The sequence below is a fragment of the Mchenga conophoros genome, linkage group LG14 (genome assembly GCF_057382185.1).
Source record: "Mchenga conophoros isolate Kocher_MC1m ecotype Shallow Benthic linkage group LG14, M_conophoros_male_GT1.1, whole genome shotgun sequence".
In the NCBI taxonomy this organism is placed as follows: Eukaryota; Metazoa; Chordata; class Actinopteri; order Cichliformes; family Cichlidae; genus Mchenga; species Mchenga conophoros.
The window spans coordinates 35,169,902-35,188,307 of record NC_140539.1 but is presented as its reverse complement, the minus strand read 5'-3'; the positions used below and the strand labels follow the sequence as shown (position 1 = coordinate 35,188,307).

Genomic DNA, 18,406 nt, shown 5'->3' with positions numbered 1-18,406 from the left:
TGTGTTATGCAAACTGTACATAACACAACAGCTGAATAGGAAGGAGTTAAAAACACGCCTTAAAATGGCAGCTAATAATCCGTTTAATCTTTTGTATTATTAGTTTAGTATTTCTGCTTTATTGTGTACTTAGTTTTTTTCCCCCCAGATGATGTAAACTTGCAAGCTTCCAGTGCTCATGAACCCACAGGATTCCCTCAACACAAACCACAAACCACAAACACACACAGTTTTAAAAAGGAAATTAAATCATTTGGGCTAGAAAATGGAGGGATTAAAACTTTAAACCACTGGCTACTAAAGAACAAAGTAGGTAATGGTGAGTGTGTGTCTGTGTGTGTGTGTGTGTGTTTGTGTAGATGTGCAGCTGAGTAACTACAGGGTTCCCTACTGGTTGCTGTGATGAGGGTCTTTGTTTTCACTCTGCAGTTTAGTTACAACACACACAGGAAGTACACACACTTTCTTTTACGAGCCAAAAGGATTTTTTGATGAAAGACTTGCATCTTTTTTCTGTGTGACTGTGTGATATAATAAAAATGTGGATAACCCACGACACCCCTACAGTTTGTCATCATTAAAGGAACCAGCAGGCCTGACACTAAGGTTACATGTGGCCGAACTACACGGCTGTACTCCAGTGTCCATTTCTATAATAGTACCATGTTTTTTGTTTTTTAAAAAGATATGTTTAGGCACGAGCGGCCACAGAAAAACTAGGGCTGATTAAATTGTGCAAAATCTCTGCATATGCTCTGCAGGTCAAGAAAGGCCAATCTCAACATGTATAAATAATAAATCCTTCATCACCATGGCATATCTGGATGAGTAAACAGTCCAATCTGTTGCTAAGGCCCCTGCAGACCCGCCAGGCCCAGAATAGGCTCTCCATGCTGGGGGATTGGGGGCTCAAATCCCAGGATCTGGTGTCCACAGGCCTGCACAGGCAGGGTAGGAAGGTTGAAGATCACAAAGCCTTTCTCGTATTCTGTTACTTTTCCTCAAACGCTTCACTCAAACAAGCACACTTAAAGTCACCACTTAACTGAAGTTTTAGTTTGTAAATTACATGTCCAGTCATTTCATTATTTTGTAAGTGTTTGGTAGCTCTTTTCTTCTGGCACTTGTGCTCTACTCCCCTGATACTTGGTCATATTCTGCTATGAATATTATGCAAAAACCTGATTTTTTGGAAGTATGTAGAGAGCTCCTGACCAAAGGCTTTGGAAATTCAGAAAATGCACACTAGTGCCTGTTATGATTCAGAATTAAGAGGTTTGTTGTTACAGAAATGACATGATTGGAGTATACTCTATCTGAAGAATCACAGTTATGAATGTTACACTGCTGAATGACATTTGTCAGTAAAATGTCTCTTAAGCGAGGTTTTCTGATATAACCAACACGAAAACAATAGAAAGATTTCAAGTATATAGATATATCTGTTATAGTCTTCAACTGTAGGATCAATGTTCATTTATTTAAAAGAAAAATATTTTCTCTCAATCTTTTTCAACACGTTTTGATGTTTTTGCTTTGCTGTAATTCAGTTTCAGAAACCTGAATTTCTATTTATCAGTATTAGTAGATTTTAAAAAGTAAATTGAAAATGTTAATTCCTTAACCAATTCTTGGATTTAAACATTAAAAAGATCAAATGTAAATTAGATTATTTAAGTGTGTCATATTTCATACATTAGTTTTTGTGAGTTTTTGACATTTCTGCGTCATCAGTTTGATTTTTTCCTCCCTAAAAAAAATAAATAAATCACACAACATTTGTAATGGAATAAACTGAATGTTGCAAATTTGATACAAATTAAAAGTCACATTTATTTTGTTTTTAATTTCATCTGGAGGTTCACTAAACACTCACTTAAAAAAAAAAGCATTTTCTGGCACTTATTTCAATGGTTAAAATATGTCTATAATTTAGGAGCCACAACTTTTTGATATACCTTTATGTGAAGGGTTTAATCAGAATTAAGTCAAGCATAAAAATAGGGGTTAATCTGGATTCCAGCAACTAATTTTCCAGTACAACAATGGCCTCAATCCCCCTTTAGATATTTTTTCCACTCTGACGAGATTAAATATCTAGGGGAACTTCTGAAAATCCAACGATAATGACAGATATCAGTACCAAATACCCCAATCTGTCTTTAGAAAATAATATGGGTCAAATGTAAATATGAAACCCACATGAGGGGGAAACATCTTAAGTGTAGCAGTGTGAACACAGCCTTGGATGAGGGAAAGGGGGGCTCTGGTATGGAGGTTCACAGCTCTGGGGACTTGGAAAATATTCATCTCCTCTAAGCAGGGACAGTTAAGGGGGGCAGGCTTTGTCTAACACAACCCCTCCAGTCCTCTTCTCTTTTGTTGGAAAGAAGCATTCACACACACACACACACAGACAGACACACACACACACACACAGACGTAAAGCACTCCAGCAGTGAGGCTCTGACCAGCTGTCTTCATTCTGAGAGATAGCCATCGTCGCTCATAAACACAGAGAACTCACAGAGGAAGGCGAGCAGGAGGAAATGTCTCTGCTTCACCTTTTCTTTAATTTCACGCCAGCATCTGCGTCCTTCATTTTAGCTGACACCTCCGCAGCACAGAAGGAGCGTTCATTTTTTTAATTGCTTGCTTTAGAACATATTAATGTCTCATAAAGTTTTTACATCTAAAGTTTGAAGTCAATATCCAAAAAATCGCACACGAACATCCCTAAAGGCATCGAGACGATTCAAACGCCAGCAGCATGCAGATACTCTCATTTGTTTTTGTGCCAGCAACCGCGTAGAAGTTTGCAGAGAAGCAACATCTCAATTTAAAAATGATGCCGGAGGGGCTCGGGTTACATGCAAACAATTTCGCAACAAAAATGAGAATAAATTACAAAATTATAAAACTTAAAAGACGCCTGCGTTAGAGCAACACCTGCAGGAGGCAAATAATTATAGAAAGAGAATGGGTTCCTCCACCGATTTATCACGTGCCTGAAAGAGCTTATCTGAGATAAGACAAACATCGTGCGGCAGAATTTCAGTTTGAATAGCGATTTGGGGAGAACCAATCAAATGCCTGCATACTGCCTCCATATGTGCTGTGATCAGGGCGTCTGCGTAGAAATCGAAGCAGACACGGCGGCGACGCTAACAAAGATAGCCGAAGCCGCCTGCTTTCTCTCTCTTCAGAGTGTGTGTGAAAAGTGGTGTGTATTGTTCATAGACCGAGGCTATTTCAGAGCAGGGGGGCCCTTCCAGTTGTCCTCCTTACATCGGCCCTTTCATCGCTCCCTCATCCATATTTATCGCCGCTCAGCTCTCCTCACCTATCAGCGACCAGCTAGCTGTGACCGATGTCTCGCTAAACCAATCACATGCTTCCCTTTGTGGGAACATTAGCACCTCTCAGTGCCTTCACCCCACCCTGTACAATGGCTTCTTTGCTTTTTTTTTTTTTGACGCAGTGGCTTAAAAAAAAGAAGAGGAAGAAGAAGAAGAAGAGGAGAGAATAGAGGAGAAGGAGAACTGCAGCTACCGGTGGCAGATTCAAGTCGATGGCGGCTCCAAATCGATTGACAGCCTCGGAAACAGTTGCCGAGTGAGCGTCGTCAATAGCAGCCAGCAATTGATGAGCGGGTGGGGGATGAAATGATGGGAGGACGAGGGTGAAGGAGGACAGGAGGAGGAGGAGAGTGGAGTCATGATGGTCTGAATAGAGCATGATTAGTATGGATGAAGAGGAGAGGAAGATGGAACGAATGAACCTAGGAGAGAGGAAAGGGAGAGGAACGCTTACGAGTGAACAAAACAGGCGTGTCGCAGAGGAGAACGCTGTGTTCTGATTCTCGCGCTAAAGGACGAGCGGGAGCGCTATCAGTCGTTATATTTACCAAAAATATCAGCTTGAGTTTAACGGCAGGAAAAAATACAACCGTGCATATTTTGTAAGATAGCATCAACAGTTGTAACGTGTTGATATTTAATTTAAGATATGAGCTTATTTTCTTCAATCTGGCTCAGACTGAAGCAGTTTTAGCTGAATTTAAGAGTGAAACTCGGTCCGGGTGGTGTCGGGGTTTCTTCCTCCTCGACCAGACGGACGATCAATGTGAGGAAGACTGTCCTCCTTTGTATGGATGGCCCAAAAAAGGATGCACAGCTCAGCTCCAGGAGCAACAGAAAACACTCAGATCAATACCATCAAAGGCCTTGTCTCACATAGTCAAGGCTCGAGTCACAGTCTGACTCTGGGTCTGCTACTGTAAGTGTGTGCATGCAGCGCCACATATCATTTACACACCACCTCATCTTTTTCGTTAAACTTCATCTTTGCTTTTTGTACCCGAAGTCGAACATATAACACACACACACACGGAAAGCTTTGAGTGTACTGCTAGTCTAGTCCCCTAATGTCACTTGGCAAGGGCATTTCAAGCCCCTCCTTCTTCTTCCCAGCACTTGCTTGCCAGTCCATCCATTTACTAAATGAATGTATTATATCTTAAAGGCAGCAGAGAAGACAAGGAGGGAAAAAAGAGGGGAAAGAAGAAAAAAAACATTAAAGGCTTATAATTAAAGAACTGAGAATCTCTGTACACCAAGGTCAGCAAACTTATCCAAGCTGATAAACCTGCACACCTCCCACACAGTCACATGTTGGTTTCCTGATCACCTACATGAAAATCAAAAAAACAAAACAAAAAACCCACTCCAGTTTATTTGGTTGGTGCTTACGTAAGGCTTCTTAATGGCTTATACAAGCAGGTTTTTCCCCTGAAAGCTGCATTTGTTTTCAGTGGACTGAATCACAGTAATTTCTTTTAGACTGAAAGGCTGTTTCTGGGTATTTGTATGTACTGGTTCTTTGCATTTGCCCAAACAAATCAATCCGGTGCTTTAACCTATGGTGCTGGATGCTACATCTTACTTGGATTAAAGTGAATGAAAAACATGGAACTTCCAGGACGCTTTGATAAAATATTATAATGCAAAAAACATTCTCTACATGAAGCACTGGAAAATATTTCATGTTATAAAAAGCTTTTTAGTGAGTTATGGATCTATTTTCAAGTGGCTACAGTTCACTGCACATAACACAAATACTTCAAATTAATAACAGTATACTTCTTTTAAAGCTAAGCTGAAAAAATTAAATGTAAAGCTGTACATCACACATAGCTATATATATATATATATATATATATATATATATATATATATATATATATATATATATATATATATATATATATATAGATATATAGATATATAGATATAGATATATACAATTAAATGATAGGAAAAGACCAAAGCACATTAACACATTAAAATATTGAACCCTGAGTGGCACCAAATGTATAAATCATGAAACTACTGGAGGATATTTATCCTTTGAATTCATCATGATCAAGCCCGTCTTTGTAAATAATCTATTTAAACATAGGAAACCGGATTAAGCATGAATGAGCTCATTAAACGTCTCTGATCATATATGTACACGATAAAAGGGAACTCTGAGATTCTTTAATATCTAGAAGAACCCTGCTGGACGCAGTGAGGGGAGCGGGAGGCGCAGAGATAAGAATGGGCTCGGGCTGGTGGATTAAAGCCGTGGTGGGGGTGGGAGCTTGTGAACAGCAGCGACTGCAGGTCCTCATTGATCTTTCCGTCTTTAAGACCTTCAGCTTTTTTATAAGGCATAGCTGTGATTTATGACCTGCAGGGCTATAGCTGTCCCATGTTGTCCTATCTACAGTCTGACAGCAGACCAGCTCCTTCTTCCTGTCGCTTGCCTTTTTCTTCACTCCCTCTCACACACAAACACGCACACACAGATATTTGGATAAACCCTGGACACTGGAAAAATCCAGGTCCATCTTTTCTCATCATTTTTGACCCGAACGCATTCTCTCGCTTCTAATGAACGCAGCAGATCTGATTGATACGAATGGAAATGCCCTGGCATTAAAATCTGCATCTGGACATATTTATAAGTTGCAGCTGTTGGAGGAAAAAAAAGACTTCAAAATATTTTAAAACTCTGATAAAGATAAATTTCTTTGATTTAAAAAGTTTTTTTCCTTCTTTTTTAGGTCTACTCAATAAAGCTTCAGTCTTCCTGTTATGCATCTCTTACCCAGCAGCAGCTGCACGGTGCACGCTGCAGCACAATTTAACCACAGTGAACAGTGAATGAACATTTCAACAATACATCAGCGGTCGTAAACCCAAATGCTTTGATGGCATGGCTAGCATGAGGTCAAAGGTCATCATCTGAGCAGCAATGTTGAGTATCATGACAAAAGAAACACTGGATTTGTATAAAAAGCATGACAATGAATGTTATGGAACTGGTAACATACAATATAAAAAACATCAGCATGCATTATCCTGAATCATGAGCAGGATATGAGGGTGTTAAATGTTGCTTTAAATCCTATTTAAATATCAGGCCCTGCAGCAGTCAGATCACCTCATTAAAGGCCCTATATCTTTTCTTTACTCCAGGATTTTGCACATTAAGTCTGTGTTGTGAATCAGAATTTCACAGTAAAGATTATAAAACAGGTAGAAGATCAAAATCAAAGTCTCTCTTACCATGAGTCTCAGTTTCTTGGTGAGGGAATACAATGCCTTCAGTTTCAAATAGGGGCTGCAGGAAGGCCACTACAGAGAGAGGAAGCACAGGGGTGGGGAGTGTGTGGTGTAAACTAATCATACATAAAAACAACCATTATTATGATCTCTTAGCACCACTTTGATTTCTAAATTTACAACTGCAGCGTGGGTGCAGCTTAAAAATATCAAATACAAAAGCATGTTCTCTGTGAAAAAATATAGCTTCTGCTTGGCTAAAATCAGCCGTTACATGGTGAATGTTTTCTCTCCATCAAGAGTCAGGCATACAAACACTTTGCGTATCTCAATCCAAGTAAAAATCTAGGTTAGGCTCAACGCTGTTATCCAGAGAATTCTAGCTTTAAATCACCAAGACCAAATACTCTGATTAAAATTCAAACAAAAATGCATTTTCAGAACAGAGTAGAGTTTACTGTCAGTGCAAAATTTGTCACAATAGACCCACAACCAAGCTCTGATTCCTCTTTGTTGCTGTAGTTTTGCATGTGTGTGTGTGTGTGTGTGTGTGTGTGTGTGTGTGTGTGTGTGTGTAGGAGCTACTTGTTCATTTTCAACCAAATGCTATCGGATCATCGGCCTGATGTTGCTGGCTGACCTGGCAGCACTGCAGCCGTCCCCTCTGCCTGAGTCTGTTTAGCTGTCTCATCATCATCATCATCATCATCATCGTTCCAACCTTTTCATTTGTCTAAATAGACAAGCGGCCTGAGTGTTACGCAGGCAGGAAGAAAGTCCCCAGAGGGGCCGCCTGGGCTTTTTACATACAGTGAGGAGGAGCCTTTAGTGCTCTGAGTGCTGCATCGATCTGGAGTTAAACACTGCTGGCGAACCTGCAGCTCACACCTCCTCAGTCAGACTCTCCTCGCTCGCTGTCTAATTATTACTCCTGAGGATGGCTGTCATGTTTCCTGGTGGGACCTGAAGAATCTGTTATAAATGGCCGTCCTGATTTTTTTTTCACCGGGGCCAAGTCATGCAAAAATCTACCAGAACATGAATTTCAGTAATCCAGAGGAGTCTGTCGCTTAGCTCGCACTAAACACAAGTTTGTTTTCAAATTTCACATTATGCCACCTGTCATTGTCATCCAAAAGGAACAGGGCACTTAAGCCCTATGGATCTGCGAGAGTTTATGTTTAGATCGTATTACAGCAGCCATAACAGTTGCACTAACTGAGCGAAGCCAAATCTTCTGACCATTTCAAATCAAGACTGAGAAATTAGGCCAACAATCACAGCTCAGTCATGCTCACCCTCTCTAATACGATGGAGGTTCCTCTTTAATATACGGGCAGAATTACCTGCAATGAAAATTACATTCCCTGGGGCGTTTTTTTGTTTTGTTCTGTTTGTTCAGGGAATTCAGTTTAACACTGAAGACATTTCAGAGTTTAAAGCTAAAATTTTAAATGCTGTTTTGCAATCTTTAAGGCCCTGGTGAGAATTACAGTTGGGACTAAACTCTAACAAACTCCACATTAGAGAACACGTTAGGTATCTTAACCTTAAGCATATAACTATAGTCTTCAAATCAGTTTAACTGGCATTACAAATATTCAGTCTTCACAATCATAGTCAGATTGAACTCTCTGCACTAAAAGATCAGGTCCCATTAAAACCTATAGAATCTAACTATTTAAGCACACTCCCAGAATCTCCAGCAGCATTTTAAAAAGTCTCCTAAACCTTTATCATCTTTTTGCTGAGTATAAATAGCACATTTAAAGGTGTATTGTATGTCCAAATGTCCATGATAGGGTGCATGGCCAGGATAGGCTACTGATGGTTGTAATGATGGGAATGCTTGGCGCATGACAGCATGTAAACAAAAAACCAAATATGGTGATTACCATGGTGACATATCCATATTTCATCAAACCAGAGAATAATGAAGAAATCATTCATCGAAGAAATTAGTGGAAAAGAAATCAGCTTTCCCTTCCAGCCGCAGAATATTAAAATCAGGACAACAATGAATGATAAAAATATCCTCTCCCTGACACACTGCATTAACACAGACTGTCGCATTCTAAACTGCTCTGGATTCCCCCTGTTTTCCCTAGCTCGCCACAGGGCTGCTGTTAATATGAGTCCGCTTGTTTATCCGCTTGTGTAATTGTACACAAAGCGGCGATGGTGGCTGATGTGTGAGATTATCACAAGGTCATCCGTCGACGGGATGAGACCCTGCGATCACGCACTAGTCTGATCTGGCTTTCACTTGTTTACATCCTCATTTTGGCTCCAGCATGGCCGCTGTGGCTGCGCGTAAATCTTAAGACGCAATAAAAACACCCAATTCGGCTGATGTAAAGAGGCTAAATCATCCAGGATGTGCAAGAGGGGAAGCGACGGCTTCCCTCCAAATAACACCCCCCACCCCCAAGTCCCTCTCATTGTTTCCTTTCCATCAAATGCGGCGACCCGTGATTATTTTAATACTGATGGAAAATGACTGTCGCTTATGACGAAGCGAATAATAAAAAAAAGACGGTCTCCCTAAAATTTGCCCTGTATCATTTTATTTTATTTCCCTAAATGTGTGAATTTGCCCTTCCACCACGCCACGGTGCACATCAAGAATCAGATCAACCTGCTCTCCTTTCTCTCTGCCTGCCTCAAGACGAAGCAACATTCACCGAAACCCGAACAGCTCCCGCATCCCCGCTCTTACCTCCCGTGTTTGTACGTTTGGTGCTGCTGGCTTCCGTTGGGGTCTCCAGGGGTCTTTTACGTGAGTCCGGGGGATCGGACTCCATGTGTGGTTGTTGATTGTGATGGTGAGGATTTGAGAAAATGCCGTTTTGTTGTACTGCTCCGCCGGCCATCATTTTCGAGCTTGCTCTTGGATGCTTAGGCTGCGTTTGCGTTTAAATCCCCCCTTTCCGTTTTTTTACGCAGCGTAGCCGTGCAGATGAGTCCTTGGAGAGGGTAAAAGCGATTTAGGAATTGCAAAATACGCCTGTTTCCTACGAACGGGGTAGGTTAGCTGCGCGTTTCTCCGTGGTGCGCCGTGCGTACAGAGAGATGCTGCGCAGGGGCAGAAAGAAAGAAACGCTGGAGCGGCTCAGAGAGGGAGAAAACGGGAGACCTCTGCAGATGGAGCGACTTCTAGGCTACTAAAAACGTGCCAGTGGAGCGTCACAGTTCCATCAACCTTCAGATAAGCGGGCTAGGATATGTGTATCATTCCGCTGCAACCAGTACTCATGTCAGGCGGTACAGGATGGTGGCGCTCCTCTGCAATAACCAGCGAAACGGAACAATAACCAAAACAAAACAAAAACACAACGCAAAGCGCAAAGAGGCGAAATCAGCCGAAGAGAGAAGAAAGGAAAGGGTGATCGGTGAAGCAATTATAACAATAATAGAAAAAAAATCCGATTCTTAGGCTATTAGAATTTCGTTCTTCTTATCCTTTCCTGGCTCCAGTCGCGAAGACACCCAGGGGTGACGGGTGGGTGAGAAGGGTCCGGAGATTCGGAGCTGGAGGAAGACAGAGAAAGAGACGTTTTTTCCTGCTCGTTCTCTCGGTGAAGATGCTGCAGTCTTGCGTTCAGAGCATCCCTTCGCTGACTGGCTGCTGGAGGAAGCGCAGGGGAGCGGCTGACGTCACAGGGCCTCGTGATACCTTTCTCGTTTTCTGCACCCTCGGATTTCCGACGTTTTACCAAAAATAATTGTTGCTTTTTACTTTGTTCAGTTCCCCATTTCACTGGACAAATGTCTCACTTTGCAAAATCTGCACGTTATTTAAAAAAAACAAACCTTTTTATATTAATTATGAATAATCAGCCGCGCTGTGTTACAACACTTTTCACCATCTCGTGATCCAAGACTCAAATTTAGTTGCACCGAATGAGGTTAAATGAAATACAGCAAGCAAACGCTTTAGCCGAAGCTAAACAGGCCAAAGAGAAACGATGCGTAATGCGCTCAAGCAAACCGACAAAATTGAGTGCGCGCGAAGCTCAGAATCACTGATTTTCGACAGAAACTGAAAGCATCACGAAAGAAAGCGAAAAACTGAGAGAGGGAGTGAGAGAGGGGGAGAGAGAGACGCCTCCGCCGAGACGCGATTGGCCGAAGCTGGAGGCTGCGTTAGTCCAGAAAAACGGAAAGGACTCGGATATGTTCTGCCGGCGGAGTCACGTGACGGAGAGCGAAGGATGCGGCGGCGGCGGGTTTTTACTCCGTTACAGCGGCAAATGCAATTATGGCTGAACGGGAGCTTGAAGGTCCCGCTGCGGCTGTTTGAAGGTCTGTAAAGGCCGAGGCAGGCCGCCTCGGACACACGTGGAAACCTGCAGCTGATTTCTGCCTTAAATTTCAATCAGCGAGTGGAATTCAACTGGCAAGAGCATGAAGGGTGTTTTTTTTCTACTTAAGAAGGAATGACATGAATAAGAAGGGTTTTTATAAAAACTGTTTTGTTCATATTTGTTATTGTTTGCCAGATTTTTGTGTCCAGAGAGCTTGGACCAATCCAGATGACCCTGGCCAGACTGTAGGCCTGTTCAGCCTACTTGTATTAAAAAAAAAGAAGAAGAAGTCTCCTCCCCCCTTATTTTCACATTTTTGTCAGTCTTGCAACAATTTTATGCAATAATAATAATTAAAAACATGGCTGACAGCATAGGAATTACATAACCTGAGCTAGGCCCACCTGTCCCCTCAGCTGCTCTGTATGACCCACCTGTGTGTGCTGCGCCTGACATCTCTGCGTCGCTGTGCCTGGGTCTGAAGAGGGATCCTCCAGCACTGTGAGCTGTGTGAGAGAGCTATACCCGCCTCACTGTTTCTCCCTCTCTCACGCACACACACACTCACACGTTTGGCAAATTCTCACACACACACTCAGAGAGACACGTAAATATCTTCAACCCCCACTCTCCTTCTCCGTCCAGAGCTCTACAGATGCCGATCGTCCTCGGTGCCTCCTGTAGATTGTAGTCAAGGTGACATTGTCCTGCTTGTTCACACGCACGAGCATACGCGCACAGAGCAGCCACTCACACTATTTCACATCAACGTGAGAAGCACACCGGTGAGCCAGACTCCTGCTCTGGAAATACGTGGCAAATCCAAGGCAGATGGATCCCAAGCTGCAGTCTGAAACAGATTCCGCACCACAAATAGCAGGAACTGCTCAGAGGTACAAAAGGCCTGGATGCTGCAGGCACCTAATTGTATGAGCTGCAGCAAGCATCTGAACTGTAGCACAGTTTCAGCTCGACACGGACATTTATATATTTGGAGCAGAGGCAACATTCGCTGGAAGCAGAATTTTGAGGGTCCTGCACAGCCAGATCGCCCATGCTGCTGCTGCTGCATATGGAAAAAGTGAAGTAACCCCATAAGCAATAAAGCACACAGACTAACAGCATTCTTGAGTTTTTATTAGGTTAGGTCTATGAGCAGATGTTAAGGAAACGGTTTTTAGAGATTTGGTTCTGCAAACTCCTCTACAGCTTTGGGTACTGACCAAACACTTCAAGCAGTTGCCACAAACTTTCCCGAGCAACACATGCAATGTGGAAGGACAAGATTCCTGCAATATCCCAGATTTCCCTCTGCGTCCTAATCTAAATGCAAAAGCTTCATTTTAGCCAACAACAAATCTTATTTGGACTCCCACATGCAGTTTTCTTATGGAAAAAGTTACCACTAAGATTTTTTTCTTCATTTTGGAACCAAAGCCTGGAATTCCCTGTTGTCCAAGATGTTATGTAGTCACTTAAGGACAAGAGGCAAGAACAGCTCAGACACAAGTCAGCTGAATAGTCCACTAAGAATGTTTAAAAGGTCTTAAATTTGATATAAATATTTAATCCTGTAATTCTATAATCAGTCTCCTAATTTAAAAAGCCTGTTTTTCCTCTGTCACTTGAAATAGACACAGTTTTCTTTTCTTTTCTTTTTTTAAAGAGTAAATCATTCAAAGCAGGTGTTGCTGGCGCACACCTGCTTTCCATGCAGGGTCTGGTAGTGTACATACAGTAGGCTGTTCTGGCTCTTACTCTAACACTGGTTAAAAGGTTGACTGCAGCTAAATGGATCATCAGGCTGTAAAAAGCCGCTCTGGTGCCTCAAGTGGCGGAACATTGGTGCCACCTTATGGTAGCATGACGAAGAGCAGGAGTGTTGCCGCTCCTCAGTAAACATGTTCTCGTGGATTTCATGGATTCCACAGACTATTTCTTATGCGTGCGTTTTTGGCCCTGTTAGTCGTACATGGGTTAATAAAACACTGAGTGGCAAAGTGTCCTAACTAGTGGTTTATTTTTGCATGTACATAATGATAATAAGCATAATTTAACATGTGCTTGCTATGGCTCATAAACACAGTAAACTATGTATTTGTACAATGGATTTTTGCACTTTTTTTTGAAAGTTTAAAATATAGTGTACATTCAAAAATTCATAATAATGAATTTTAAAGAGCATAGTTCATTTAATGTTGACAGTTTCTTTCTTTCTTTCTTTCTTTCTTTCTTTCTTTCTTTCTTTCTTTCTTTCTTTCTTTCTTTCTTCGATTAAGGAAAGATAAGTTTAACATCACTTGGGATGAAATGGCCTGTATGAAGAGGAAAGCCAGCCAATTAACTCTTGACACTATGTATATATGTCATTTTATATTTAGTTTTATGGTGAACTAAAAGTATAACGTGAATCATAACTGTTAAGAACAAATCTAATATTTAATCATCTTAAATCTCATTGTCAGGCTTCAGCTTCAAAAATTAAAGCTGGAATTTAACCATCACCATCCGATTGAAGTGTTAACTTCTAAAACCTTTAAAAAGACCTCCTAGAAGAAGTCGTCCTATGCAGAGTTCTGCAAACCCAGTAGCACTAAGAGTGTATGTGTAAGACTTCTTCCGAAAGCTCAGTCAGTCTCCTCCCACTCCCACTTATGCATAATTGTCCTCCCACCCGGTATTCATTCAATTTCATCGCAAAAATCAATAGGACAGTCGATGCAGAGCAGGAGGCTCAACCACTCTGTGAGATTGAAAGGAGACAGATGTGATGTGTTCCTCTTTATTTTTCTAGTGGCTGCCCTGACTCATGCCATCATACTGAAGATTTATGAGTGAAACTAACACGACCTGAGTGCATCAGAGGAAAGTGAATTGTAGTGATATGTTTAAAGACTTAATTACTCTTTCAAATCAGTGCCTGTTTATTTTTAGAAGCTGCAGCATGGAAGCACAGTGCCAGCGTTACTCATTTTTTTACTTCAGATATTTTCAAATGAGGGTGGAAACTCATGATTGTTCATGATTCAACTTCTCAATAGGAGAAATTGCTCATTTTATAATGGCCAGTTTATCTAAAATACAATGCAATAAAAATGAGTAAAGTGGTTAATAAAAAATCTCTTTTTTTTACTGATCCCTGGACTGAACTGCATACAAAAAAAGAAATAAAGAGAAAAACATCCAAACAGGGAGCCTGGAAGGAGAGATTGCAGTTTAAATCTGAAGGTGCGTGCTTTCTGGTAATTCCTGACAGATGGTGGGGGGTCGGCTGGGTGCACACCCATCATTTCACCACGTCTGGAGGAGGTTTATGAGCTTCTACATAAATCTACATTATTCTCTGCACGCTGTGCTTAAACTGCTGCTATGTGTGGTGTGTGTGTGTGTGTGTGTGTGTGTGTGTGTGTGTGTGTGTGTGTGTGTGTGTGTGTGTGTGTGGCTGCACATATTTGAGAGGGGCGTTCTCCACTTTGTGTTTTTCTGCCACGATCATTCTTGAGATTCCAGATTTGTACATTATCCTCTGACCTTCAAACTGCTAATGTGTTCATAATCACTCATGTGATGCTCACTGCTGCTGTTTTGTTGCACATGCATTGCATTTCCACGTGCTGCCACTTTGGATAATTTTCTGCTAGTTCACTGAAACAATGTTGCACCGCTTAAGTTTGTGCTAGAAAATAAGAGAGAGCAAAGCGAGTCAGTAAAAGAGGGAGAACGAGAATAAATCATCGTCGCCTTCTTTGAGATTTGAACCTCCGAAAATGAATTACCTTCTCATTGTGTCCAGTTATTACAAATGAAAATATAGAGAGCAGTGAACTGTGACAAGTATTTGGGCTGTTTCACATGATTAATTATTATAGGAAGTCAAGAGGCAAGCGAAACAGCCATTATTTCACAATGAGACTGGAAAAATAGAACACATTTCCATATTGAAAAAATATGTCTTTTCACCTTCTCGGTGATGGAAAAGGGAGAATTCAATGGCAAGCCGCCATTACGGTTATTGTTCTGCTGCAGACTGATGAGCGCGCACACATCTGGTCAACTGGGAATTTTTTTCCCCTCTTTCTAATATTATTTTCCTTTGTGTGGTGAAACTAACATCAGGTCTGCTCCATTAGACATCAATATCAGGGCTGATTTCAGCAATTTTGATAGAAGCCTCTTTATAGTTACATCACAAATCTCTCAGATCATACAGCTGTCTATTATCTTGGAAAATCCATTTGGGGATTGGCTATGGACAATTCAGAGTCAATCCCATATATATGTGGCTGAAATGGCAAAAAGATGTTTGATTGAGATGGAAAATGACAGATTTACAGTATGGAGCTTTTGTTTTTGTTTTTTTTGCATTAGCAGCAGTAACTACTGCCAAGAATATACAGCATGTCCTGCATGTGCTTCATACTGATAATAGGTGTGAAAGTACTATAATACAAAAACTGTAATCTTTCATTGTTATTAGCTAATCCCATCTACTGTACTGTGTTATAAAATATTTCTAATTAAGATTTAACTAGAAACCTCGAATGGGGTTTAAAGAGGCAACACTTTAAATCAGTACAGATTCATACCGACATACAGTGTATAGTAATATCTCTAGATTTGTATGTTATTAATTTTTTTATTTAAATTTAGCTGGTCAGCTTCAAGGGGAACCGCAGCATTTTGAAGCACTATACCCTTTAAAATCTAAAGTGCACATGATTACAGAATTTTAATTATTGTTACATAAACCATTACTACTGTCACTACTGCCACTGTGGTACCATCGCAAAACAACTGCTGATACTTCTGCCACAACCACAGTCTCAAATACATCTGGAGTGACTGTTCTGTGGAAGTTTTAATCAAAGTCAAGTGGTCATTTTGCTTTGCACACACTAGATGGCGTATTTGTATTGGTATAAAAATACTAAACAGACCAGAGTTCAGCATGCATGAATTAAAATTGAGGGATTATTGATTTAGCAGGCAATCATTAAGCTCCTAATAAACGTCCTTTTGGTGTAATGTAAACTTAGCAAATGTAAAAGCATGATGATGATGATGATGATTATTATTGAATAGAAAGTCTTCCTTCGGCCAGATCCACTGTATTACAAGCATATTTTCCATATTCTCTGTCAATAGAGTTTATATTTCATTCCGACAGTGCTATATTTATAGATACTTTGATGGGGATACTGTTATGTTAAGCAGTATAGAAAACAAAAACTGTTAAAGAAAATAAATAAATGGAAAATTATCCACAAAATACAATAAGCATAATCAATATAATCGGTCAATTTGTCGGTATTTAAAATAATGCACACACTTGTTTATTTGTTTTGGCAATTTTGGGGTTCATTTTTAAACAGTTTAAAATTAAATAAATATAATTGTATTAAACCTGCAGGCCTTGAATAAAGTCTTGCTAATTGTCAGGTGACTCGTCTCACGTCTGAGGATAAAGGGTGCAACTTGCCCATTGCTCGGGGCGAGATCCCTGAGGTAGTTTAACAAGTCCTTGATGGCAGGGGCGCTGGGGTGGATGACAATCCCTGGAGCTCCTGAATGGCTCTGGGGCTGTTTTGGTTGACACACCCCTGAAACATTGCTTGGATGCCTGTGAATTGGCAGATTAGGGTGATGGGGACAGGAGTAGTGTGTTTCAGGTTGAGAGGAGGGTCCATCTGCTGGTTAAACATCCGATTCAGGAGGAACTAAGCGTGTGCAGGAGTCTCCCCGACAGGTCAATATGTGTTTTGTGGACTGGTATGCCTTAAGATGTCGTGTTGGGGGTGCTTTGAGAGGGTATTGGGCCCATTGTTACAAGCTATTTGGTTTCGTTTCATATGACACATAAATTAATAACAATGATGATTAATTTCAATCTTAACTTAATAGCCACAAAACAGTCAGGAAATGCAATGATCTGAGGATTTCCTGGACATCCTGCATGTTCATATCCTTACATTGTAAACAACAAAAATAACTATAGCTTCTTAATTTGCATCAACTTAAAAAAAGCTATACTGCAATGCCATTTTCATCTTATAAATAACAGTAAATAATTTTAGAAAGGGAAAAAGGCTGAATCACTAATGCCCATTCTCACTCAGGCTAACAGGAAGTGTGGGACTGAGCTTCTCAGAATAAGAGAACGAGGAAGACAAATGTACCCCTGTAAATATCCCATTGCCAGAAACAGCCTTCCCATTCAGAAACATCAGACTTTAAAGCATCAGAAGCCAAATAAATATAATTATCTCACTTGCTGAAAAAACGGCTGGTTATTGATTTAGCGATTAGATCATTCTGCACTGAAAACAAACCAAAGCTAATTCAACGGTCTGCAAATAGCTGGAGCCAGGCTGAACAGAAATAGGAGGAGAAAAGGGAAATTTTGTTTGTAAATAGTGAACTGGAGAAGCTTTTTGCCCAGCTCACTTACAGATGATATAAGCTGTTTGTTTTCTGAAGCTGAGGCTGTTTACTTTGGACGTTCTCCTCTGTGCCTACTGCTTTACATTGTTTCAGTCTGAGGATATCCCTGATGAACCCTGTGCTCCCAGGCAAAGATTGGAGTTCTGCAGAGGTAATAAAATTAAGACTCTTAAGCCCTGAAAATAGAAAGTGCTGCACAGATCAAGGTATAATTCTCCAAAGATTTGCTTTCCCCCCCCAACACTCGCTCTTTAAGCTTATCACTTTAAATGCCCATTGTCTCCTGATTGGCTGGCTCTAGCCTTGTTTGAGAACCAGAGACACATTCAATCACAGAACAGCATGCATTGTTTTTTTGTATTGAACAGCATGTTTCCTGGTTGCTCTGCAGGGCTCTGCAGCACCTCTCATTTGCTGGGTGTGTCAGAAGTGTTACCCATTCAACAGCAACAAGTACATAAACATCAGTGCATTAAAAAAGTAGAGCACACAATGACAGAGTGACCTTAGGGCCAATACCTAACATACCAGGGAGTTCAATGCACCACTGTTTCAATTTAAAGAAAAAAGCTTTTTAAAAAGGGAGAATTTTAAAGCAATTCTTAAACACTGTCATCTTGTAGTACAGGCTTAGCCGGAAACCTAGCTTCAGCTGCATTCTGTTAACAGTTCCTCTGGCATGAACCAATACTTGGCTTTAAAGTCCGTTGTTTCGAAAGAATAAAAAGCATCTAATGCTGTCTCGTGTTGCCTTTCCTGGAAAATCTAAACATAACCCTTGTTCCATTTGTATAGACACAATTTTTATGATTAACCTCTGAAAATTTCAAGAGAACTGCTAAGTAGAAGTTGGAAACCCTTTCTGAGAGGGTTGGGGAGGGTGGGATGGTGTGCTCAGTGTCCATGTAAGGCCATGTAAGAAATCCCTGCACAGTGATTTTAACCAGGCCAAAAGCACAACAAATATTTGAAATTCAGAGATATTCAGAGTTGGTTGAAGCTTAAGCCTGTACCTCATGTATGTTGTTTCAATAAGCACTAGCTGTA

The 18,406-nt window shown here is 40.8% G+C and overlaps 1 protein-coding gene across 2 annotated transcripts in view; it reads right to left on the bottom strand.

The window, feature by feature from the left end:
- The window catches only part of nova2 (NOVA alternative splicing regulator 2), an 89,484-nt gene extending 78,903 nt beyond the window's left edge, over positions 1–10,581 (bottom strand). The window contains exons 1-2 of one of the 2 annotated variants that reach the window (XM_085244174.1): positions 9,331–10,581; positions 6,615–6,683 (exon numbers count right to left, since the gene is read on the bottom strand). In XM_085244174.1, the coding sequence (XP_085100300.1) occupies positions 6,615–6,683; positions 9,331–9,487 (226 nt within the window). In that variant the 5' untranslated portion in view covers positions 9,488–10,581. The remainder of the gene's footprint in view (positions 1–6,614; positions 6,684–9,330) is intronic. The other variant, XM_085244175.1, reaches the window with a different exon arrangement.
- Positions 10,582–18,406: the final 7,825 nt, after the last annotated feature.